General features: G+C 40.6%; 1 protein-coding gene across 3 annotated transcripts; it reads left to right on the top strand.

Moving 5' to 3' along the window:
• Positions 1-4,659: 4,659 nt before the first annotated feature.
• On the top strand, positions 4,660-21,493 carry KCTD18 (potassium channel tetramerization domain containing 18). 3 transcript variants are annotated; one of them, XM_074967876.1, is made up of 7 exons: positions 4,660-4,763; positions 6,376-6,578; positions 8,693-8,904; positions 10,668-10,861; positions 12,587-12,681; positions 12,995-13,094; positions 16,561-21,493. In XM_074967876.1, exons 2-7 carry the CDS (start codon positions 6,422-6,424, stop codon positions 17,114-17,116), a joined length of 1,314 nt encoding a protein of 437 aa, XP_074823977.1. In that variant the 5' UTR covers positions 4,660-4,763; positions 6,376-6,421; the 3' UTR covers positions 17,117-21,493. The 3 variants fall into 3 exon arrangements, with proteins under 3 accessions (XP_074823977.1, XP_074823975.1, XP_074823976.1); XM_074967874.1 differs by having other exon boundaries at positions 12,986-13,094; XM_074967875.1 differs by lacking the exon at positions 4,660-4,763 and adding an exon at positions 5,216-5,331 and having other exon boundaries at positions 12,986-13,094.
• The last annotated feature ends 404 nt before the right edge of the window (positions 21,494-21,897 follow it).

Raw genomic sequence — 21,897 nt, 5'->3', positions numbered from 1 at the left:
CCCTGCAGGCACCTTTTGACTCCCTGCATTCTCTTGCCTCCAGCCCTTCCTCAGCTGGGCCCACTCAGTAGTTAAACCTGGAATCACCTAATTTCTCTCTGGTGGGGTCCATTCTGTAATCAGGGCTGGCTTAGTCAGGGGCTCTCTATTATCATCTCAGAGCTCCTGATGATCTCTGAGTGTTGATCTCTCTCTCTCTCTCTCCATATATATATATATGAATTTTATTGTCAGGCTCTGTCTCTGACTCTCTTACACCAATCACCGGAACTGACTTCTACTCCGAGTTATCTGTTTTCTCCTAATGATACTGGGCCAGCCAATGGTGCCAGGCTGCATTCCATGAGCTGAGGATGTGGCCCATTGTTCTCATGTTGGGTCAGATTCTGCCACCCTTACGTTGACTAGTCCAATACCCCACAAGCAAGCCCCATTAAAATCAGTGTTAGTAGAGAGAGGTATAACTCCGTGTGAGTAGGGGTGGCAGAATCTTGCCTATTATGTCTAACTATTCTATCTACACGTAGCAATGTAAATTAAAGGCTGTTTTCTGAATACTACACTTTTAAAAGTAGATTTTTCTCCCTGCCTAATGCAGCTGCCATCTTGTCCTTAAGACGCAGCATGTTACAGTCACTATGTTTTCTCTGTCATGGAAAATGTCTATTTGTTCAGTCTTTGGGCCCAATTCTGAGAAGTGCTGAGCACCCACTAGTTCAGTGGGAGTTCAGGGTGCTCAGTACCTTGCAGGAAGCAGTTAGTGCCTCTTAGGGCTAAGCCCCTTTCTTTGGTGTTTTTCCTTGACCTGAAATGAAAACAATCTAGCCTGAAGAGCATGTTTTACTCTGTGAGTATGAGCATGAATGATTTAGTTGGGATTGGTCCTGCTCTGGGCAGGGGGTTGGACTAGATGGCCTCCAGAGGTCCCTTCCAACTCTGTTATTCTATGATTCTATGAAAAACACCGTTCCTGCAACTTGGAATCACCTTTGCCATAGCCTGTGGAGGTTCTTTATCTTGTGTAAGATTTTGTGTTTAGGTAACAACTGTAGCACCTCTGTCTTGTCTATTTATGTCCTTCTGCTTGTACGTCAGTCTGTGTTGTGATCCTGTGTGTCATATCAGTGCACTTACATTTTCTCATACATTTTACAAAGAAGTATCTGACAGAGCATTCCATCTCCTGTGGTTTCACAGAAGGAAGATTAAATTGCAAAATGAAGGATATTGATGCAAAAAAGTTACAGGAAAATTAGGAAAGGGTTAGACCTTAAACATTGTTGACATTATGTGTTTCACAACCCTGTCAGCTCATGTTGGATCCACATACATACAGGCTTTTTATCATACCTTAATTTCTATAATTTAAGAAAATCATCCACAATTCCAAAGTGGTATGGAAAAGACCTCCAATTCGTCAGCCAGTGCACTTCCCATTCATATTCTCCTTCATCTGAGAGACAGAAATAGTTTAGGAATATTTAAAGTTTGCTAGGCATGGAGGAAGTAAATGTGGTAGGAAAGGGCTAGGCCTCCCCAAAATATTGGCAAATCTCAGCTTTAACCATTTCTTCCAATTTAGAAGGCACATTTAAAATGTAGACAGCACAAACCATCGGTATCTTCCTTCTGTGAAACCACAGGAGATGGAATGCTCTGAGAAAATGAAACCTTAACGTATTGTTTATTTCCAGGTCTTTATATACATACTGTAGCTGAGGAATAGATGCCGTTGGAAGGTGTGAATATCATGTCCTGTTGATCACTCCAAGTAGCTGACAATAGTGAAAAGTTGAGAATAATTCATAAAACAGGATGAGCAATTAGTATAGTAACACAGGCTACAGAGGTACCCACATGGATGACTATGATTTACAATGTGGTCAGAAGGAGGTTATGCAGAGAAGTCACATTATGTATTTTTTTTACCAATTGTGTCCCTCGGATGAAAGAATTCAAATAATTTTAAGGAGCAGATTTATACCACACAGATTTATACATGGGGAGAATTGATGCATTCTGACTTGTATATATAGTATATGTTTTTGAAAGTCATAAAATGTCAACAGAGAAGATAGTTTAACATTTTATTATTTTGCAAATGTCAGTTGCATACATGCTGCAATGATCTGTGCATTTGACCATCACCAGCATGAATACAGTCAAGTAATTAAAAACAATCACCCCACTAGATATGAAATGGTTCTTTTGTGAAAGGAGTTGTGCTGAAGGGTTGCCACGTTGTCAGAAGTTCAGACGAATATAGGTCAAGATGAGTTTGCCCTAGAGACAGTATGCTGAAAGAGAGGAGGCATGCTCCCACAGAGTCCTGACTGGCTTTGTATGAAGTAGTTCCAGAGCATTGCCCAGTGACTCTGTGAAAGGGGGAGAGACATCCCATCGTGTACGCGTGCAGAAAGCTGCTGCCCTGGAAGCAGAACTCTGCAGCCACAGAAAAGGAACGCCTGGCCATGGTACGGGCCCTTAAAAAGTTGCAGCAATATCTACTTGGGCCACGCTTCACCGTATACACCGACCACGCGCCCCAGACGAGGCTACACCAGATGAAAGGGGCCAATGCCAAGCTCCTGAGGTGGAGGCTCCAGCTTCAGGATTATACCATGGAGGTGATCCACATGAAGGGGAGAGCCAAGGTTAGAGCCGATGATTTGTTGCGGAGAGGGGGGCAGGAACTTCCCCAGGCCACTGGCTAAAGTGGCTCAGTGCAGTTTGGTCTTGGAGGGGGGAGAGATGTGACGAAAGTGGGGCTTTATTCCTGTTACGTTGCATGTGACTCTTACTGTGTGTACCTTGAGATCCAGCAGCAGCCCCCCACCCCCACCCCCCTGTGGCAACCAGTTTCAGAATGTCTTCAGAATATCTAGCACCTCTTCAGTCTTGCCGTCTTCCATTGCAGTTGCAAATTTCAATATTAAGATAGTTATGTTCTATTAAATCCTGTAATAAATGTGCAGAAATAAATATAGTTAGAGCCGATGATTTGTTGCGGAGAGGGGGGCAGGAACTTCCCCAGGCCACTGGCTAAAGTGGCTCAGTGCAGTTTGGTCTTGGAGGGGGGAGATATGTGATGAAAGTGGGGCTTTATTCATGTTGTTATGTTGCACGTGACTCTTACTGCCCTATACTAATATTGTGTGTACCTTTGGCACCTTAGAGACTAACCAATTTATTTGAGCATAAGCTTTCGTGAGCTACTGCTCACTTCATCCGATGAAGTGAGCTGTAGCTCACAAAAGCTTATGCTCAAATAAACTGGTTAGTCTCTAAGGTGCCACAAGTACTCCTTTTCTTTTTGCGAATACAGACTAACACGGCTGAAACCTGTGTGTACCTTGGGATCCAGCGGTGGGCCGGCCCCCCGATGGCCGCAAGTTTTGGAATGATGATATGAGAAATGAAGGGGGCGGGGAGGTAGCTCCCTTTCATGGATACTCTTCCCCAAATGTCCTGTGGGTCTTCCCCTAGTGATTTCTTTTAGAATCTTTTGTTTTTGTCATCGGTCTCTTTGTCGACCTTCAGTAACTTTCCACTTCTAATCCACATTCTCCTTAACACCAAGTTGGCCAAACTGCTTCCCTACTTAGCATAAGTATGTTGTCATTAGAACACAGTTTTAAAGTTAAGTGTTTCCCATTGTCCTCAGCCTAGTGAGTACCTGCTGTAGGTCCTGTCCAACAGGATGGATACACATAGAAACAGGTTTCCTATGATTAGGAAATTTCATGACAACAACTTCATAATATTAACTAGAATTCATAAGTCTTACAGACAGACCCCCTCCTCCCCCACCCGACACGCACACAAACAAATCAAGCCATGTGAATCAGGTTTGTGTACACTCAAGTCAGCAATTCTATCCCTCAGTTTTCTGACCAACTGGTGCCGCCCCTCCAGACCCTCCAAATCAGGCTTGTGTGCTCCTTGCCACCAACAACCAGTTTGATGTACAGAACATATTAAACTTTCAGAATTACCTAAATCCAACATTTAAAATTATAGTAATAAACCTGCTGGTGGCATCAGATCTAGTGAGGATCCACCTCTCTACCAAATTTTGTGTAGGTGGATCGTAGTTCTGAAAATACTACTTGGCACTGGAAGGACAGGGGCAGGGAATCTAATGGGACCAGAGCTGAGACAGATGCTGCAGATCTCTGTGTCTGGCAACACCTTTTTGATCAGTGCAGAAACCACAGAATCTGCTGGGTCTGCAGATGGAAGGACAGACTACAATTGCCCTGTTCTGCTCCTTCCCTTTGAAGCATCTGGCATTGGCCACTGCCTGAAGACAGGACAGGGGGCCAGGCAGACCATTGGTCTGATGCACTCTGGCCGTTCTTATGTTCTCAAGCATATAACCAGAGTGTCACTACAGGGACCTCGCTCCGCTGGAGTCTGCAGCTAGCCTGAAACTCCAGCGCTGAGAAACGTGACCAGCCCCCCTCAGCTCACTCCCCAGGTAGGGATGAGAGGGGTAGCGGATGGGGGGGTCACGACACAGTGTCACGCCCAGCACAGTTGGGGCAGATATGCTGTTGGGGAGTCGCGGTGCGGGTCCCCGCCCCCCATGGGGCATACGGGGCAGTTTGCTGTGCAGGGTGGGGGGTCCCTTCTCACTCCCTGGCCCCACGGCCCGGCTCCGAGGCGCAGCCGCTGGGCTCCCCGGCCGGCGGGGCCGCAGGGCGGCGCTGTGCGGACTACGGACAGTCCCTGTTGTGGCGGCGGCGGCGGCGGCGGAGCAGGTACCGACTCCTCTTCACGCCCGCCGGTTCGCGCCCCCCAGCCCCTCGCTGCGGCCGCTCAGGGCGGGCGCGGCCTGGCTTCTCCCGGGGGCCACGCTGAGAGGGCCTGAGCGGAGAGCCCGCCCGCTCCCTTGCTCCTGCGCTTCACCGGGGCGGCGCGCCCGTTAGGTGAAATACGGCCCTCGCCACGGCCGGGCCCGAGCGCAGGAGGCGCTTCGCCTCCTCCCGGGGAGCCGGGCCGGCGTCTCCCCTCTGGAGCCCGGCAGCGCCGCCGCCGCGCCCCGCTGGGCGTGCCGGGTCAGGCCGGCCGGTCTGGGCCGAGCGCGGCGCTGGCAGGCGGCCCGGCCGCGGGAAGCGAGGGGCGACCCCGAGCTTCGCCCGACTGCCCGGTGGGGGCGGAAGGCGGGAGGGGGCGCCCGAGGGCAGGCACCGCTCACCGGCGGCTCCCGCCGCTCCCTGGGGCTGCTTTGAACCCAGCCGCGTTCGGGGCGTGAAGGCAGCCGGGGACTCACGGATCTGTGTGCGATGCTGGGTGGTGGTCGGCCTGTCACATGTGGCGTTGCACCGTGTAAGGGAAAACTACACTCCCTGGGGGTAGCCCGGCAGCACAGACGCTGACCGGGTAAAAAGCACTTGGGACCCTCCGCAACTCACTCCATGAATAAAATACCATCGCAAAGGCTGGGCGTGCCGTGGCCTTTTCAAAACATTCCCCTCTTGGAGGCAGCTGCCTCGCCAGCCAGGGAGACTGGCAGCCTGGGAATCCCGTGGAACAGATGCCAATCTTGCTTTGCTAATGGCTGCCGTAATTAAAAGGGTTCTAATATGTCTTTTACCTGCTCAAGTGATCGTGCAAGGCCTAATCCGGTCATACTTGTGACTGACTGGAAGATCCTCAGAAGGGTTGAGTGTGAAGTATTAATATACAAAATGTATACTTTTAAAAACAAATATTGAAGTTTCTCTTCCGATGTTTATGCCAAAATCTAACTCATACTGGGCCCTCATCTGCAGTCAACTCAAGGCCAGTAGACGCTTGCATCCACAGGGAACCCCACCGAAGTCTCACGTTCTCAGTAGGAGAGGTGAAACCACGTTTTGACAACACCGACCTGTATTCAGCAACACAAATTAAAAACAGGTTTTTGAAGCGGCAAAAGGCACCACATCCCATTACTAGTCCTTTGAACTATGCAGTTTTTCACCAATGTCCAATTTTTAAATGTTTCCAAAAATACCTAAGATTTTTATTCCATAGTCTTCCACTACTACTTTCACATGATAGAGTGGCCAGGCAAAATTCTATGTACGCATTTGCATAGGGAGAGTAGTTGTGTGTGTGTTTGGTATTTTTTGTTTTTTTTTTCTGAGTTAGTGAGATACACAGGTTTTTTTTTTTTAACATTGGCATAAGGGCAGATGATTTGCTTTTGGGCACTAGTAAATTTTCAGGATAATTTTCAAGATAGATGTACGGTATTTTTTGGCTTTGTTTTATTGTGTTACATCAAGATGCCCAAGTTGAACAGAAATATTTACTTAAATGTGTTGTATGAAATATGCTTTCTTTGTATTAGAATTAACTATATTTATTTCTGCACATTTATTACAGGATTTAATAGAACATAACTGTCTTAATATTGAAATTTGCAAATGCAATGGAAGACGGCAAGACTGAAGAGGTGCTAGATATTCTTCGACTTAATGTGGGAGGTTGTGTGTACACAGCCAGACGCAAATCTTTATGCCGCTTTAAGGATTCAATGCTAGCATCCATGTTCAGTGGACGTTTTCCTCTAAAAATAGATGAGTCTGGTAAATAAATCTAAGTTGTACATATCTAACATCTGCTCAGGTGGGCTTTAGAATCAGTTTAAATTGTCAGTTTAAATACTTTATGTTATGCAGTATTCAAGTTACAGAGGTACTGTATTAGTTACTGTAGCTAATAGGCAGAAACTGCCATAATATATTCTTTCAATCTTGAGACACACCTATGAAAGCTCTGGTTACACACAGGAAAAATAAATAAAAGTAATACATAGAAAGGGACAAGAATACTTCTCAGGTAATCTGAGTCAAGTCTCCAGAATCAGAGAGACTGTAAGAGGATGGAGTAGTGATAAATTATAAAGCTGATATTTGGATACAATCCTACGGCCTGAATTGCAAAGGTGGTGAACACCTCCAGATTCTTTTAATTTAGTGGTTTCAGAGTAGCAGCCGTGTTAGTCTGTATTCACAAAAAGAAAAGGAGTACTTGTGGCACCTTAGAGACTAGCCAATTTATTTGAGCATAAGCTTTCGTGAGCTACAGCTCACTTCATCCGATGAGGTGAGCTGTAGCTCACGAAAGCTTATGCTCAAATAAATTGGTTAGTCTCTAAGGTGCCACAAGTACTCCTTTTCTTTTTATTAATTTAATGGGATTTGTGGGTGGTAGGTACTTCTGAAAAAATCAAGCCACTAGCCTTCAGTTAGGGACACCACAAAATTAGAGAACACTTTTTTTCTTTAAAAATTGCGTTTAGTTTTTAGGGATAAAATCTTTTATGATTGATTGAAGTTTTACTAGCTGCCTCCTTGTTTTTCAAAATAAAAATGCAGTGTAGTCATTCAAGCTTAGGTTGACGTCCAGGCTCTGGGACTTTTTCACCTCATTGCAGGATCTCAGAGCTCAGGCTCCACCCTGAGCCCCATATCTACACTGCAATTTTATAGCCCTGCAGCTCAAGCTCCTTGATTCAGACAGTTGACCTGGGCCCGCCTCAAGTGTTTTGTTGCAGTGCAGACATATCTCTGGACTTTATAGGAAAATGAAGTTGAGAATTAAAGAGTTCACGATAACATTATATTCAAAAGTTGGTGTAAATTAAGTGTTATCACTAATTTTAATAAGGCAATGGAAAACTTTAAAGTTAAATGCTAACGAATGATTTTCTGATATGGTTAATGAGTCTTCATACCATAAACATTGTTCGAAGGGATTGATTAAGGGTGCAAAATAACTTCCAGAATGCGTCATTGCCGGTAGAGAAGACTGCATTTTTTAACTAGCAGTGAAGTTAGATATGAAATATTGATTTAAACTATTTGCAGTGGATTAAATTCTGCATTAAGACATAGCTGTGCAGCCTCACTGCAAAGAGTGGGATTGCACTGCTGTAATTGGGGGTAGAATTAGACTCATTACTGTGTGTTCACTTTTATGAAGGGACATAGTCAACTTAAAAAATCACTTCTGTTTGAAATGTTTTATCTGTTTTTACATGTAAGATTACTGTAGCTGAAAGACAGAGAAAAACAGCACTTTGTATATACTCAGTTTAATTGTTGGCCTTGTACAGTCAGTTTCTCCTTTTGCTTGTGTGGATCTTAGAAAAAACAAATAAGAAGAATATTGTAAAAGCCAAAAAGGGAAACTTAGGGACAAGTGCAGTACTGCAGACAAAATGACCAAACTCTTTTTGAAGCAGACTGGATTTCAACTTGACATTGACTCCCTAAGATCAAGATTGGATGCATCTAGAGTTAGTGTGATTTTCTCATTTAAATAGAGTACATTTTTCGTGAGGTTATATTTGGTACAATCAGTTGAGCCTCTTTTCCTTTAAAGTGATCTGCACAGAATGACTCCAGATTTCTCATTAGGACTCCAGCTATCATAGGACTCCACCCCAGGATTGTAGGATTGGGAGTTTAGTTTGTTCATCTTCAAATTAAGAAATATAGTAGAGAAGCAAAGAAGCAGTTTTAAAAGAAGTGATGACATATTGCTGGGAAAAGGATACCACTCCCAAGCAAGATACCTGTTCTAAATAACTATTAAGGAAGTCTCATATATACACCACTTGATAATTTGGTAAATATAACAAAAATTCTGTCTTAAATTACAAACAGTATTTTAAAATATTTTATTTTATTTTCAGGGGCTTGCCTTATTGATCGAGATGGAAACCTCTTTGAGTATCTTTTAGATTATCTTCATGGAGAAGTTCGGATTCCTAAAGATGAACAAACACGAATTGCATTGCAGGAAGAGGCAGATTACTTTGGCATCCCTTATCCTTACAGTCTGTCTGACCACTTAGCCAATGAAATTGAGACACATTCTTTAAGGTCAAATATAGAACTTAAAAAGGTCTTGGCATTTTCTTATGTTTCTAAAAGTATTCCATAATTCATATTGTTCAGTTGGTACCAAATAATATTTGAATAACTTGTATATGTCATCAATCAACTCAGAGTTTTAGAGGAAGAAATCACTTGGTACTTATTAGAGTTGCTATTAGAGTCATGGTAATGAAGGATACACCAGCATTTCTCTTCATTCTGCACCCTCTATTTTTATGGGTTTGTATTTTTGTAAGTTAATTGTCAACATTTTCTGTAAAGCAGTACTCTAAATTTGACCTTCAGTTTCAAATGCAGGTCTTCTTTGAAAAGTGACTTTGTAAAATTGGCATTGTGAAGTTCCATGTTTGTGTTTCGGTGACTTCAGATTTAATTTGATCACTTTACAAGATGTTTCTTGTGTCAGTCTTGAAAACTTTTCCTGAGATCTGAAAGACAAACTGTGTATTTTAATTTTCTTCTATCATCCCACATAACCATTGCAGTGCCACTCTGCTAAATTCTATTTAGATAATGCAGTTCAGGGATGCATAAACAGGGACATCTCAGGAGTAAAGAGGTTATTTTAACTCTGTATTTGGCACTGGTATGTGCTGCTGTAACACTGTCCAGTTCTGTTGCCCACAGTTCAAGAAGGATGTTGATAAATTGGAGAGGGTTCAGAGAAAAGCCACAAGAATAATCAAAGGATTAGAAATATGTTTAATAATGATAGACTCATGGAGCTCAATCTATTCAGCTTAACAAGAGATGGTTAAGGGATGACTTGATTACAATCTATAAGTACCTATATGGGTAATAAATATTTAATAATGGGCTCTTCAATCTAGCAGAGGAAGATATAACATGATCCACTGGCTAAAAGGTGAACCTAGACAAATTCAGCCTGGAAAGAAGACATATATTTTTAATGTTGAGAGCAATAAGGCATTGGAACAGTTTACCAAAGGTCATGGTGGATTCTCCGTCACGGACAATTTTTAAATCAGGATTGGATGTTTTTCTAAAAGATGTTCTAGGAAATATTTTGGGGGAAGTTCTATGGCCTGTGTTATACATAAAGTCAGACTAGATGATCACAGAGGTCCCTTCTGGCCTTAGAATCTGTGGAAACTGAGGGCAGTTAGAATTTTGTTTATTCCACTGAGGCACAGAAGGAACACAGTGCAGCACTCACTGTTCACGAAAGCTTATGCTCAAATAAATTTGTTAGTCTCTAAGGTGCCACAAGTACTCCTTTTCTTTTTGCGGATAGAGACTAACACGGCTGCTACTCTGAAACCTTCACTGTTTTAGGGTTTGTCTAGAGGATATTTTTTACAATGCTTGATTGCTAATTAGCTCAAATTACCTATCACATTTAAATGTGAGAATCTCTAGACACCATGAACAGAAGCTCCCGATCTGTTTTCTCTAGACCATTATTTTATATACTTTATCATATCTCCTTTTATTCAGCTCCTATCTAAAATAAACAATTACAGTCTTTTCAATTTTGCTTCCATGCCTCTAATCTTCTTGTTGCTGTTCTCTGAATTTCCTCCAATTTCCAATATTCTCTGAGGTAGGAAGACTAGTACTGCATACACTCTTCTAGATGAAGCTGCACCATTGATTTACTTAGTAGAAAAAAGCCAAATAAATGTGACAAAATTAAAGCCAAAATTAAAGCCAAAATTAAAGCCAAATAAATGTGACAAAATGTAGTCATTTAAAAAAAATTCTTAGTATAACAACATGAAGTCCTACATTTTATATTTTTTTCCCCAGGCTTTGATAGACTTCTGTGATTCTTATGGTTTAGCCTGCACCAAGCCTACCGTTTGGGTTCTGCACTACCTCAACACATCTGGAGCAAGCTGTGAGAGTAGGATTATAGGTGTGTTTGCCACAAAAGCTGATGGGACTGACGTACTTGACAAGGAACTGGGAGGAAGAATAAATAATAAAAATATGTACAAAAGGTAAGATGATTGTTGGACATCAGAGAGCATACTGAAATGAGACTGTCAGTTCCTCAGGGCTGGATCCTAATTTCTTTTCTGTTTGGAAAGCATCTAGTTAATACATTGTTGTTGCTACTGGAAATTAGTAAAGTAAAGATCTAAAATTAAGCAGGGAGTACAATAATTAGAGAGAGCCCACAAAAGGTGGCCAGTTTACAGTTTCTGTAAATCCTCAGTTTGTTTTAAGAACTGTTTTAAAAACATCTTTCCCTTTTAAAATTACGTTTTCATTTAGGCAGATACTTGCATTAAATAGTGAAGAAAAATTGTATATATTAATACTTAGATCAGAAAACAAATGCAACGTTTGTTAGTTATTAATGGAGTCACATTTTAAAAGCTTATCTGACAAGACAGGAGGAAGAGATAGACAACAGGGGAATGAAGAAATGAAGGCAAAAGGAAACTGCCTAATTTATGCCCAGACTTATCAAAGGACATAGAATCCATTGTGGAATCTCCATCACTGGAGGTTTTTAAGAGCAGGTTAGACAATCACCTATCAAGATCGCACTCAAGGCAGAACTAAGTATTAGACGAAGGGACTGGAGTAGAAGACCTCTTGAAGTTCCTTCCAGTTCTACAATTCTATAATCATGTGCTTCAATACCACAACCGTAGTGCATTTTAAGAAGAAGAATAATGCTAGTTACTAGTACATCTACATTTTTTTTGTGGGTGGCTGGAAGCACTCTGCTTTTAACCTTGTACCTCAGGGTACACCCAAGGGGCGTGTGTTTTGTAACACTACACATCTTTTGATTTTTTGCTTAAAATAAAAGTTTTAGGTTTGTCATATATAAGTAAAGCATAAATTTAAATATACTGTAGAAAAAGCTGAAGGTAAAATTTAATACAGATCATTTAATTCTTGTAAAATACAGGTTTTCCTAAACTTTTTGTTAGAATAAGTTTAACTTTTCCTAAGTACTTGGGCATGTATGGATTTAACTGTCTGTTCCCCAGCATGTTGTCACTCTAAATAGTAATTACTCATGTCATTGAGAGTTGCAGGATCAGGCCTAAGTCATGAATTCTGTAACTTTTCTTTTGTGAAACAGCCACAGGATGAGATGAAGGCAAACAAACCAACAAAGTAGTAAATGTGGGAACAAAACCTGATCATATTGTAAAAAAATACTGGGAAAAAAAAAGCTGGGGAAAGTAGTCCTAACAGTCAATCAGTTACCTTCAGAAAACGTTGGAGTCAGAAGTCATTAGGCATGTCTATACAATAAATACCAGTTGCTGACAATTCATGTCAGCAGCAGGTGCAGTTAAGCTGGAGTTGGACACTTTTCAGCTACAAGTATAAGCACGGACAAATTTTGTTCAGCTCAGGTTTCTGAAACTGATAAACCATTTGTCCATGTCAGCCATTGCATGAAAACCATGTTCAGCATCAGTTCAGCAGCATGCATTGCTGATGCCCATTTTCAGCAGTGGGTATTTTTTGCAGAAGACAGGTGGATCAGAGGGGTACTGAGTTTTATAGAAATGAAAAGGATGTTAAAGTATAACATTTTCATATCCGCTTTGCAAAAAGCCTGCTAAGAAATCCTTGATTCTTTCTGGGTAAAGGAAGGGAGTGAAATATTGTTTTGAGGGTTTTGTACAACATATGTCATCTATAAAGTATTAACTAGATTAACTACCTAATTTTTACTTTTAAAATATTTCTAGAGAGGCTGGAAGTAATGTTCAATACATCTGGAGTTATTATTCAGTGACTGAACTGAAAAAGATGATGGATGCTTTTGATGTCTGGGAAGGGAAAGGTACAGTATTCATTCTTGTCTTCCATTTTAGTAGTTATATCTCTGTGGGAATGTTGAATGGAGATGAATTTCGAGGAGTACTGAGCTTCACATCCTACGAGCTACTATCTCAAAGGTGCGATAGACTGGCCAACATAAGGCACTATGGTGGAATGCCTAAAAGACACATAGTATTGAAGCACAGATACCTGTCAGTCATAATTCTAAAGCAGAGGTCTTGAATATAATAATAATTCTTAGCATTTACATATATACACATGCGTTGAGTATGCTCCCTCAGATGTTGTTAAGTATCTTGTCTTAGGAACTTCAGGTTTCAGCTATTGGAGAATGCCCCAGCTGATAGAATGTTGGACTCTTGAAGAACGCCCTTTGAGAGGAAGTCTCCATCATATGTCTCCAGTTCGTAAAAGGTATATTCACTGATTCAAACTCTGATTACTTGAGATGCACCGTAGAATGCATTACTGCTTTTATAAGAGAAAACAACTTCAGGCTTGTCTTCACTACGGGGAGATCAACGCAGCAGGGGTCAATTTAGTGACTCTAGTGTAGACCCACTAAATCAATGGCAGAGCGCTCTCTGGTTGACCCCAGTACTCCAGCTTTCCGAGAAGAGTAAGGTAAGTTGACCAGAGAGTTTCTCCCGTCGAGGCAGCGCAGTGAAGACCCCGGGGTAAGTCAGCCTAATCTACGTTGCTGGAGTAGCATATTCACGTAGCTGGAGTAGCGGAACTTTTGTCGACTTACCCCGGTAGTGAAGACAAGCCCTCAGTCTCTTTCTTAAAAATTTTAGATCCCGTTTAAGTAAGCTTTTGAAATAATTATGAACTTCAAGTTTCTGTCTTTCATTCTTCACTGTCTCTTCATTACACCTTCTTCATTTCTATAAAATCTGGTTTTTATCAGGGGGAAGAGAACTGCAAATCTGACCTCAATAGAAGAAATTTAACTTAATTTTGGCCTGTGGGAAGATCTTTCTTATTCTACAGTCCTTCTCCTGCCCCACAAACACACACTTTAAAATGGACCAGTGTACCCCAGTTTTGCCAGTTTACTTTAGACCACCAAACCTATAAATGACACAGCACTTGTGAGTACTTTTAACAAAACAAAATTAGGTTTACTGAATAAAGACTTAATTAGAAATGAGAGAGAGTGGTAGAAACAAGTGGTTACAACACTAACAAAACATAAAACGCAAACTTGGGTGTACACTTATCAATGGTTACCTTTCCTATGTAATAAAGTAGATTTTCTCCCAAAAGTTTGGTCTTTTGCAGAGCTGGCTGATTTCAGACAAACCAGGATGCAAATATTCATGAAAACACTCCCCCCCTACCCCCCCTGCACCCTATCCCCACCACAAGGGGTTTCCCTCAGTGAATGGAGGTCCTTCCCCTTCCCCTGTTATATTCAAAATAAACTTGTTTTCTATCCATAGATAGGGTCAACCCTGTCTCGTAAAGTTTCTTTTTTTCCCCTTCAAATGGTTTTGACTGTTTTTCATTGCCTGTGCTGGTTTCCCATTCAAAGTCTTAGTATTGAACAAGGTTAAACAATTGAATTTTGCATTGCATTACCAGCCAGACAGGGTGGGGTAACTCCCTCTTGCCCAAATTGCTGAGACATCCCGATGACTAATCTTTACCATTTTCCAAGTCTATAAAGCATACTTTCAGAATCGATACATTGTTCCTTAAATATTACCCGTAGGTACATCTCACAATGATTATGAATCTTGAAAAGTTAGACACTTTCTGTAGATACCTTACATGTTACTCTTTATGGATAAACATCAGGCAAGATATTTGGCATAATGAGTTTGTCAGGTCTGAGGTGAGAGTTGTTCATAAAAAACAGAGTATCCTTTCCAAGGGGTCTCTGTGTCATAGTTGAGTTATCTGTTTTCCCATTAGATTGCCAAGAAGCCTCCATTCCCTCCTGTACACTTCCAAATTCTGTTACCTTGTATTTGTATCTTCACTGTCTCCTTCACTTACCTCCATCCCTCTCTCATGATGCAGAAGTAGAGCAGTTTGAAGCTCAGTAGAATGGTATAATTGTAGTCTATTTCAGTGTGCTCTGATGCATCTTCACAGGTGCAGTCAATACGCAGAAGCACAAATGTGAGATTCCTGCTCAGTGGGATTTTGGTGCAAGGAAAGCACTTGATTCAGACACCCAGTTGAAACCCTTGATCTAGCCCATTATTCTGATGAAGCACTGTATAATTTATTTTAGTTTACATTAGATAATCCTAGTTATTCCTATGGGAATATTTCCTCTTAATTACTGCTGATAAGCAGTGGGTTGAAGATTTTAGGTCGTTAGTTTTCATTTCCTCCCCCTTCCTCCTTTTGTTCTGGTATGTATTATATGGACATTGAGGATACATTCCCCTCTCGTGTGTCTCTCTTTAAAACTGTACTTTGTCTCTTTACCTTACACTGGGTTTGCAAGTCAATCTGAATAGTATCGCCTTTATCCTTCATATTGACTTCTCAGTTTTACAAAATTAGTGAATAACGACCTCTGATACTGTTAATTCTTCCAGTGTGAATCCATGGGGCACTCCACAATTGCTTTTATTCCAAAGCATTAAGTACTTACAAGATCATCCATTGTTTTGTCATGTATCTAAATCTGTTCTTTCACTACTCAGGTAGTTCACAAACTTCACATTCTATTTATAGTACTGGCTTTCTAGTTGAATGTCTCTTGGTGATCACTACAGAAATCTTTCCTGAACTTCAGGTCAATTATATCTACAGCTTTCCTTTGTCAACTGCCCAAAGTTCTCCCTATGGCAAATACTTATAGTTTGTTTCATACTCAGTTTTCTAGGCTTTCTCCTGTTATCAATGAGTAACAATTTCCTTATCTTTTTCACTGTGGCAGTCAGCATTACAGATTAATAGTTTCCTGGCTTTTGCCTTAATACCTTTTAAAAGTATTGACAAAATTATATAGGCTTCACTGCAATCTCTGTGCTCCCCTTTTTAACCCTCCGCCCTGAGTGGTTTATATGTACATTTGCTAATTCTCTCTTTGACCTACTTTTGGCTCGGATTTAATACAGCCCTTGTTTTGTCAACCCTTACATGTTCTAATTTCTTGATCCGCTGTTTCAGTGTGACCTGGATTTCCACCAGTTTTATTTTTATTATATCCCTGATGAATTTAAATCTTCCTGGCATCTGTTCATTTTCCATTGCCACACAGACTGAGAGAAAGTGTTAGTTGAACATTGTAGAAATGCTAGCTACTTCTGCCAAGAACATAAAAGTGCCCTTTTTTTGGTGAGATCCTATTGTCTTTCCTTCACTTTACCCTTCATTTGTTCTCTTGAAAGTCTTTAGTGGAATCTTCTTTTCATTTGGGATCTTTGCTTTTCCTATAGCTGTTTTACATGCTTTAATTTGGTAATCTTGTCAGTGCTCCTGTGTACCTGAGGTCTTGCATTTTTTAATATATTGGGGTCTTCTTACTGGGTATCACAGGAGACCTTTGGCCATACCCTAATTTATCTGAGTATTTTCAACTTCCCCCAGTCTCCTTCACTACTCTCTCATGCAGTTTAATGTAACACTTTCTGTATGTCATCTCCTTTTAAAATATTCTTATAGTACTGTCTTAAAAACCTTTCATGCCAAGTTAAAATACGTGGGGGTATGACTGATAGGAAATGATGACTGCTAACAACTTTGAGTAGCATAAATGAGTAACTACAACTGACCTTGGAATAAACAAAATATCAGATTTGTGGATGAATGTTGGAGACAAGCTATTTCATAGTTACAGCTTAATTACGTGTGATGCATAGAATAACTAAAATACCTAGATTGCTCCTTTACGAGACAGTTCTTTGTTTTACAGACGATTAATAGACTTTACTGAAGAGGAGGAAGATGGTCCAAACTTTAAAGCTGGTCCTAAACCAATTAGATTTTCTGGTCCCTCAACAAGTACCCACATCAAAGTCAAGAACTCTGCTTCATTAAAGGTAGCTGCCTGTAACACGTCTTCACATTCTGTGGTAACTCTTAAACGACCCAGCAGTGATAGTTCGGTACAGCGCAAAGTAGTGCCAAAAACTGAATTTGCAGTATGCACATCATTGCCTACAAGTTCTCAGGCATCTTATGGAACTGAAGGTCCTGAAAATGGGGCAGCATATCAAACTACATTCAACATCTCAACGTCTAAGAAACCCATGACCACTCGTGTGGTAAAACTGAAGCGGACTCCATTGTGTATTGTGTCACCATCTCAGTCATCTTCCTCACTGAGTAAAACAGATGAACAGGAAGTTCCTGCTGTTGAAATTCCTACTACGTCTACATCGCTAAGAGAGAAAGAATCCGATATATCAACAGTGAATAGTAAGATCAAGAATAATTTGGAGAATGACAAACTGGATGATAATGTTTAACTCTTTAGCAGAGATTTCCTGGCATAATCTGCTAAACGAAAAGTTTCTGACCCTGGTGTCAAGGGACAAACTTACATCATGGATTATAATTTATTACTAGAGCTGGTAAGAAATTGTGGAGAAAAATAGTAAAATGTACATGGGCAAAAGGTTTTGAAATTTGTAGTAAGTTATGAGTTTTCTCGCTTTACTTTTAATTTTTTTTGGGATGGAGGCAGGGTGTGTGGATTTTGAAAAACATTTTTGCAACACATGTTGACCTTCTCTCAGATATTTATTTAAATCAAGCTGCCATGATGTTACTGTCTTTTAAAAATAGAATATACACGCATACAAGCAAACCAAACCTAGCTGATTCCGTTATTGATAAAGGTCAAGTTTTTAAAAAATTTGAGACCAAGGTTAGGTTCCTAAATTTATATTTTCAAATTGGAAAAAATAGGTCACGTTAATTAATAATGTGGGAGATCCAGACTCAGTCGTCTACTCTCCATATATGTAAAATACTGGACATTGCAAAGGTATCTGAATTACCAAGAGCAAGGAGCAGGGTTGCTGGCTTCAAAGTGCTTTTTGGGGAGAATATAGGAAGAGCAGTTTAACAGCAATGAAAGGAGCCATCCTCCCACCTGCCACAGAGGAGGGACTAGGAAATGTAAGGGGAAACAGAATTGAGACATACATGTATTACATTCCCAAGGGGGAGTGTTCTCCAGCAGAGAATTGAATGGGCGAGCTAGGCTTACATCGTATTCCTTAGAAATTGGAAACAGCCTGGCATTGCACCGTTACGGTCCGTCCTGTCCTACAATTGTAGTAAGGCTCTTATGCCAGACACACAGCTGTGATCGCTTTGTTCTCCCCTCACTCCCTTCATATATGCAGGACTCCAACATACGAGCAGGATAAGTTCAGCCTCTTTCAAGCCCAGACAACAAAACAGTAGAGTTTGAAAAATGGGTAAACAACAAAAATATGGGCTGAATACTGCTTTCAGTTGCACCAGTGTACATTTGTAGTAACACCAATGAAATCAATGAGTACTGCAGATCTACACTTGTGTAGCAAAGCAGAATTTGTGCCAATGTCTTGAAGAAGTGCCTTGATTCTTCTTGGGTGTTTAGACCAATGTTGCTTTATATGAGATTTATATAGTGCATATCTTTGCTGGTCTTGCTTGACTAAAAAGAGTTTTAACATTGCCAACCCCAAGTGTGCAAAAATCGCATGGTGGACTTAAATCATGAGACTTTTCAAGCTTTACTCTGCAACCATGAGGGCTAGAACTTAGATTTTATTAATTTTTTTTTAAAAAGTGAGATTCTCATGTAATAACGTGCCTCCTATAGCGGAGGTGCTAAGAAAAACACCAAATATCATGAAAGTCGGCAAAACTGCAGTTTTCTGGCCATCAACTTACATTTTGAAGGCCAGTTTGCATCTTTAATGGCCAAGATAGAAACTTGGATTTTTTTTTAAATGAAAGGTTGATTATGTAGAAAAGAACAAACATTATGGAAAAATGCAAACATTGTGTAGTCCTTTGTGTCCATTGGCCCTAGAGTCTGAAATGTTTTTAGAAGAGAGTTTGAATGAAAAATCAATTTTTTCATACATATTCAATTTTGTTTACTCATTACTTCATTGTTGTATAATGGCGCTGTTTGTAATGGACTTTTTATCTTTCTAAAATGAGTTTCCTAAGACTTAATATTTCCTTCCTACCTGCTCTTCAATGTTTGATGATTTTAAAAGATTTAAAAACATACACTAAAGATCAGCAATAGTCTGGAATTATTTTACACACACACACACACACACACTTTTCAGAAAAAATCTTGTGCGATTTTCTGTGATGGCATCAGTTCCCTATTTACTCTAGGTAATCTTCCTTGGTAGTAAAGTAATTTTTTGCAATATTATTATTATTAAATAAGTATTAGTGCCAAATCCATAACATGTCACTCAGAAGCCTGAACAGTCCAGCACAAGACAAATAAATGGCAGAAACTCAACCTGAGGGTGCTGGAGGAGAATTAAATAAATAAATAAAAATTACAATAGCCTTTAGAGGCACTGGTCAGGACCTCCATTGTGCTAGACATTGTATGTACTTGTAGTAAAGACAGGCCCCGCATCAGAGTTTACAATTTAATTTTTTGACATGATTCAACTGGTAGATGAAACAATCGAGCAGACTGCGGGTGGTGGGGAAGTAAAACAGGATTTCTTTTTAAAGGGATTGATCAAATTCCCTGTTGACATAACTGGAAGTTGGATCAAGCCCGTCATTAATGGAGTGGGCACAAACATGCTTTCCTTTAGTTGGAGACATAAATATCTATTTTGATCCATTTTTTAAATCTGTAAAGCTAGATATTGCACTCTTTCGCATAACCAGTGTGTGTATAATTTTGTGCTTGGATAGACTTGTTAACTTTCAAATGTCTTATGTATTAAATAGCTCCAACCTATAACTATCAAAAGAGATTTTTAGTGAGGAGCAGCAATGGCACTTAGCTGCATGCTCACAGGCAGGAGCTAACCTGAAACCAAAAGAAACTTCCCAGGTCAGTGAGTAGTTTCATGGCATGGGTCACACACTAGATGTTTTGGAGAAGAGGGAACATTGGGTGGAATCTTTGCAAGTTAAAGGTTTTTGTGCAGATTTTTTACATTCCCCTGGTTCCCCCCCCCGCCTCCAAAAATGCAGCATGGGGCCTAGTCTCTTGAAAATTTGTTACATTAAATCACAATTGTCTGTTTCAGCAAAGGAAGTCCTGTATGGCATTCTACATCTGCATTCAAACTCTTACGCAGATACAGGTAACATGAAAGATTTGAGGAAGTTGTATTAAACATGAGACTTGGTTCTTCATTTGGGATTTTACGTGTTTTATCAAATTGTGCTTAATAACTAGGGTACTTTGAAAAATGTACCAAGTTAAATCTATAAAAGAAACTGAATTCAGAGATGCTTCTCCAGGCATCTTAAGAAGTGGTTTTTTACCCACAAAAGCTTATCCCCAAATAAATCTGTTTAGTCTTTAAGGTGCCACCGGAATCCTTGTTATTTTTGTGGCTACAGACTAACATGGCTACCCCCGATACTTGAATTCAGAAAGTAACTTCAGTCTAGCAATCCATTGTGCTGACTACTAGCGTCCAATGGCCATGATCTCATGTATGAAATGTATTGCCTATTTAGTTTGATGGATTAAACACTGCTGTTCATTTTCTTTTTAACATTGTCACTCTTTCAGCCCTCTGTATAAGCAGAATTTTGTGTTTTCAAACAACTCAGTGTTTGGCAGTGCAAGTGTTAAGTATGCAGAAGAGTACCATTCCATGTTCATGCCTCGAAAATCATTCACATGTGACTGAGCATGGGGCTGTGAGACAGAAGCCTGTTATCACCAACAGTACGTGTGAGTCATACAGCTGTAATTCAATAAACTGCTTCAGAATATGGAGAATTCATTTGTACTTAATTGAAACAAATCAATGTTATTTCATATGATAGGCACATGTTCATTTTGAATGTCTAGGAAGAGAGTATTAATAGTGCTAAAAAGTTATTCAGCTAAGAGCCACAGAAATATTACAGAGTTAGTAACTGGTATTGGGTTCATCTAACTGTTAAAATAGCTTAGAAAGTTCTTCCACAACATGCAGTGCAAATAGTCATTTTTATAAACAAATACCATGTTACTTGAAGGGAAACTGCCTGTTTTCTGAACCCAGCATTATGATAGTTCAGTCTTGTTTTTTATGTCATCTCTTCTGCTCTGCTAATGACATCAGCTATGCCTGGCCATTTGTCTGCTTCTCCCACAAATATATACGTGCTTTCTTCCACCCTCTCCCTTATTCATGAAAGGCCAATTCTAAACTGATCTGTAAGGCCAATACTCTGTTCCATTTCAAATCCTTCCTTAATACCCACGATTGCTGTAACCCCCTGCAAGAAAACAGACAACTACTAATGGATAAATTGAGCAGCCAGATGGCATAGCTGATTGGGCTACACACTGCTAGGTTTTAGTTCCTTCTCTGCACTGAGAAGTCTTCCTCCTGGGAGAGACTGGGACGCAGAGATTGCATACAATAGGTATTTAATGTCTTGTCTCTTGTCTTTGTAATCACTGCAGTGGTCTCACTTTCGAACATTTTGCCAGAGAAGAGAGGAAACTAGCTTTAAATGATTTCTGTTTAAGCACCTAACTGATTAGTGAGATGTGGCTGCACTTCAGCCATGGCTGGGAAGAGTGGGAATGTTGTTTCCCAGTGAAAGGAAAATTTCACAGGTTTTTTTTTTTCCCTTCTGTCTTCAATTTATGACGTATCTTAGATCGACTTAGAATCACTTACTTCGCGGCACGGGATCGATGGCCGCTGCTCCCCCGTCGACTCCGCTTCCTCCTCTTGCCGTGGTGGAGTTCTGGGGTCGACGGAAGAGCGATTGGGGATCGATTTATCGCGTCTACACTAGACGCGATAAATTGATCCCCGATAGCTCGACCACTACCCGCCGATGCGGCGGGTAGTGTAGACATGGCCTTTGAAGTCAATAGAGCTACCTGTGGCTCAAGGTGCTATTCAGTGTGACTCAGGGTATTGGAATCTAGTCCACAACAGAAAGTAAGGGCCTGATCCAGAATCCACTGAAGTTAGTTGAACGACTCCAGTTGACATCTGTGAGGTCAGGTCCCAAATGTCTAAGATAAATTTCAACAAGCAAGGAATAAAGCCCTAAAAATCAACTGATAAAAGAGAACTGA

Source organism: Natator depressus, chromosome 11 (assembly GCF_965152275.1).
Source record: "Natator depressus isolate rNatDep1 chromosome 11, rNatDep2.hap1, whole genome shotgun sequence".
Taxonomy (NCBI): Eukaryota; Metazoa; Chordata; order Testudines; family Cheloniidae; genus Natator; species Natator depressus.
The sequence above is the reverse complement of the archived record's forward strand: the minus strand, read 5'-3'. Positions and strand labels throughout refer to the sequence as shown.

What these genes read in the sequence shown, in the direction of transcription:
- KCTD18 (XM_074967874.1), top strand. Translation starts at nt 6,422, where the DNA reads ATGGAAGACGGCAAGACTGAAGAGGTGCTAGATATTCTTCGACTTAAT. An exon ending in CAAATATAGAACTTAAAAAG is followed by an intron (nt 8,905 to 10,667) that starts GTCTTGGCATTT and finishes TTTTTTCCCCAG; the next exon opens with GCTTTGATAGACTTCTGTGA. An exon ending in ATGTCTCCAGTTCGTAAAAG is followed by an intron (nt 13,095 to 16,560) that starts GTATATTCACTG and finishes TTTGTTTTACAG; the next exon opens with ACGATTAATAGACTTTACTG.